The 3107-nt window shown below is 45.2% G+C and overlaps 1 protein-coding gene across 1 annotated transcript; it reads right to left on the bottom strand.

Annotated features, from left to right (window-relative positions):
- Nucleotides 1–57: 57 nt before the first annotated feature.
- On the bottom strand, nt 58–807 carry LOC119394781 (cholinesterase). Its single transcript, XM_037662087.2, has one exon. The coding sequence runs from the start codon at nt 805–807 to the stop codon at nt 58–60; it is 750 nt and encodes a 249-aa protein (XP_037518015.2).
- Nucleotides 808–3107: the final 2300 nt, after the last annotated feature.

The raw sequence follows: 3107 nt of genomic DNA, 5'->3' as shown, positions 1-3107 counted from the left end.
CGCCAGGATCGGTTGCCCCTTCGTACAAGCCGCATCCTACAACCTCCGAGATGGTGTTCACGCTAGCAGTGTTCTCGGCCGCAGAATGCTCGCAGGAGTGGTACTCATAGCACCGCTCATCAAGAACACCCTGTGGAAAAGCCCGCGACTGTGCGGTGACAAAATGTGGCCGTGAAGCTGCATGGCACCCGAGCTTTCGCCGAAGGCTGTGACCCTATCGGGGTCTCCACCGAACTCTTCTATGTTCCGCTGCACCCACTGCAAGGCGGCACGTTGGTCCCACAGGGCCAAGTTACCGGGAGTCAAGGTATGATTCAGGTCCAAAAAGCCCAGTGCAGACAGGCGAAAGTTGCATGAGACGACCACGACGTCATTGAGCGCTGCCAAAGCAGAACCGTTATACCTGGCTTCGTAAGCCGAGCCTGCTCGATGCATGCCACCGTGGAACCAAACTAAGACGGGAAACCCGTACCGCGTTGAAGCCAACGGAGTCCAAACGTTCAGGTAGAGGCAGTCCTCGGATATCCCTGTGGGTAAGTCGAAAATACCTGGATAAGGAGGCTGAATGCACGATTTCTTGGCGCGTGTTGCGTCGTACATTCCCTGCCATGGCTGTGGAGCCTGCGGCTTCGTGAACCGCAAGTTCCCTATAGGTGACTTAGCGTAGGGAATTCCCAGAAACACTTGTATCTCCTTATCGAGTACTTTCATGGTTCGACCTTGCAGGGGACCCTCGGTGGTAGAGACGGTAACACAGCTCGCACAGCAGGCCAGCGAAAGAACGAATGGCACAACTGAGCATTTCATGGAGACGTGCCGGTTCTTCCCAAGGCGTCTTCCTGTGAATATCGAACAAATAGCAAACGCTGTAACCGACGAGGCCGCAACGTGGACGACTGAGAGAACATGTGCGTGATTTACTATCATTGTTTGTAATCAATGGGCAAAAACGCTATGTTGACCGTAGGGCACCAAGGCTGTGAGCATGTATCCGATGAAATTTTCTCAGACAGGAAGTTTTCAGTATCCATATTTCATGTTGTTCTAGAGTGTGGTATAGTTTCGCAGTGTAATGATAGCCAACATGCGGTTATCAAACGTTATACTGCAATACACCCATTCCTCGCTTCATCCCACAAGCGTGACTCAAGCTGCTCTACATGCATACAATTGACAGATTTAAAAGCCGCGTGATGAATAATACACATCGACAACTTTGTCTCGCCAAGAGAAACGCAAACCTCACAATGTATCAAGGTGTTTAGCGTGATGAATATCAAATCTGGCTTCTGAGCTGTTTTGCAAGACTCCTTGTTGAATCTCTTTCTTATGCAGTCGCGCTGAGCAAAAGACGCGTATGACTAACGCAGAGAACAAGAGGAGTATGTGTTCAACAAACGTTCTCTTCTACAATTCGATTGTCGTACCAACTAGCCCAAGACAAAGCTCAACTGAACAATTATCCAGGCATTTATACACGTAATGCTTTGTGTAAAAAGCAAACAGATCGCGCTCGGTATTAGCGTTGCAGAACTTTACATACCCAGTGGCCGCGATGGTTTTGTCGGGTGTATACGTGGAGAGCGAAAACACGTGCTTAATACGAAGCAAGTCCAAAGCTGCATGACAGAAACAGGTTATCTGGCTATCCTATTCACAGATGTAGTTTCATTTCATGTACAGGCACAAGCTGAGTGCGAACTTTTGAATGTATTGCGATAGGGCGTTCAGAAAAGCTGTGTGCAAATTGAATCACATGACCGCAAGGAAAAAAATGTTTTGAACGACTTCAGCCTTCTGCTCTCTGACAAACGCTGCAAAAAAAATTGTTGCACTTTGTTGGCCCGCTTACGGGCATACACACCGCTTTATTTGTGATTTCACTTAATGGAAGCTTTCGTTCAGCCTGCAAGTGGCGACCGAATTCTCGCTTTAACCTGCAATAAAAAAAGGCTAGCTTGCATGATTCAATCCGGTTTTGAAGTGCGATTGCAGCGGATGTTGTGTGGCATCTGTAGCATCGCGTCCGTCCTTTCGCACAGGGCTGGGCAAAGATACTTTGAAATTGTACCGCGATACGATACATGATACTCAGGCGAGAAGTATTTGAGATACAGATACAAAATACTACAACACTGATTGTATCCGATTTGTATCTTACGATACTTCGATACACTCGGAAATTTGTTATTATATGTCTATATAATGTAGCAATGAGCGCCAATGCACAAAAATGTTCGCTTGACAATTTATTAAATGCGACCAATCTTGTTTCATTTGAAAACGTTTCGTACTTCTTGCTCAAAGTATATTAGTTTCATTCCAAAACTACTTACTGGCGTTGCTTTAGCTGCTTAACATGACAGCTCTTTATACACTTCGCTGATAACGGTTTTCGCTTGTCGATTTTGTAATTTATGGAAGTCGCTGCTCAACCTGCCTGCCAGATAGCGGGTTGCCATCTAATCACAAGAACTTAAATAAGAAGCCTCCGCACGGTGGTGCGCTGTGGAGTTCTACCTTGCCGTAAACGTATTACGGTTTTGGCAATAACGGATCACTGGACGGATGTACGTCACCAAGAACATGTGCTGCCCAGAAACGTTTCAGACGTATTGTACAGTTGCAAAAAGCGCCGCAGGACACCGCTGCTATTAACACTGTTGCCACTTATATCTCCGATTACCTGGTGATTGGTAACCGTAAAAGAATTTAGAGAAGCCTAAACAAGGAAAACAATATATGTACTTGGGTGATTCCACGTAAGATCGAACAAACGATGGCTGGTCGACCTCTCATATTTATTTCAAAATTTTATATATTATTGCCTGATGAGTGGAAAGAAGAGATCCGCAATTTGTTTTGCCGCCAAAAATTTTTTCGTACCACAGGAAATCAATAATGACGAAAAGGTGGAGTGGAGCGCTCATCCACTCTGCTGTTTTGGCCAACTTTCGTTATGAATTGCACAAAATATATTAAAGGTAGGTAGCTGAAATTTATTTACTTAAATATATGCATGTTTTTGCTTCTGCTCAGGTATTTTTAGTTTTTATATGTAGTGTAGATGTTTTTATAAAAAACCTCGAAAATGGCTCAATCGGCAA

Source organism: Rhipicephalus sanguineus, chromosome 5 (genome assembly GCF_013339695.2).
Source record: "Rhipicephalus sanguineus isolate Rsan-2018 chromosome 5, BIME_Rsan_1.4, whole genome shotgun sequence".
Classification (NCBI taxonomy): domain Eukaryota; kingdom Metazoa; phylum Arthropoda; class Arachnida; order Ixodida; family Ixodidae; genus Rhipicephalus; species Rhipicephalus sanguineus.
This window is presented reverse-complemented; position numbering and strand designations above follow the sequence as displayed.

Excerpts from the sequence above, each read along its gene's own strand:
- LOC119394781 (XM_037662087.2), bottom strand. The coding sequence starts at position 807 with ATGAAATGCTCAGTTGTGCCATTCGTTCTTTCGCTGGCCTGCTGTGCG.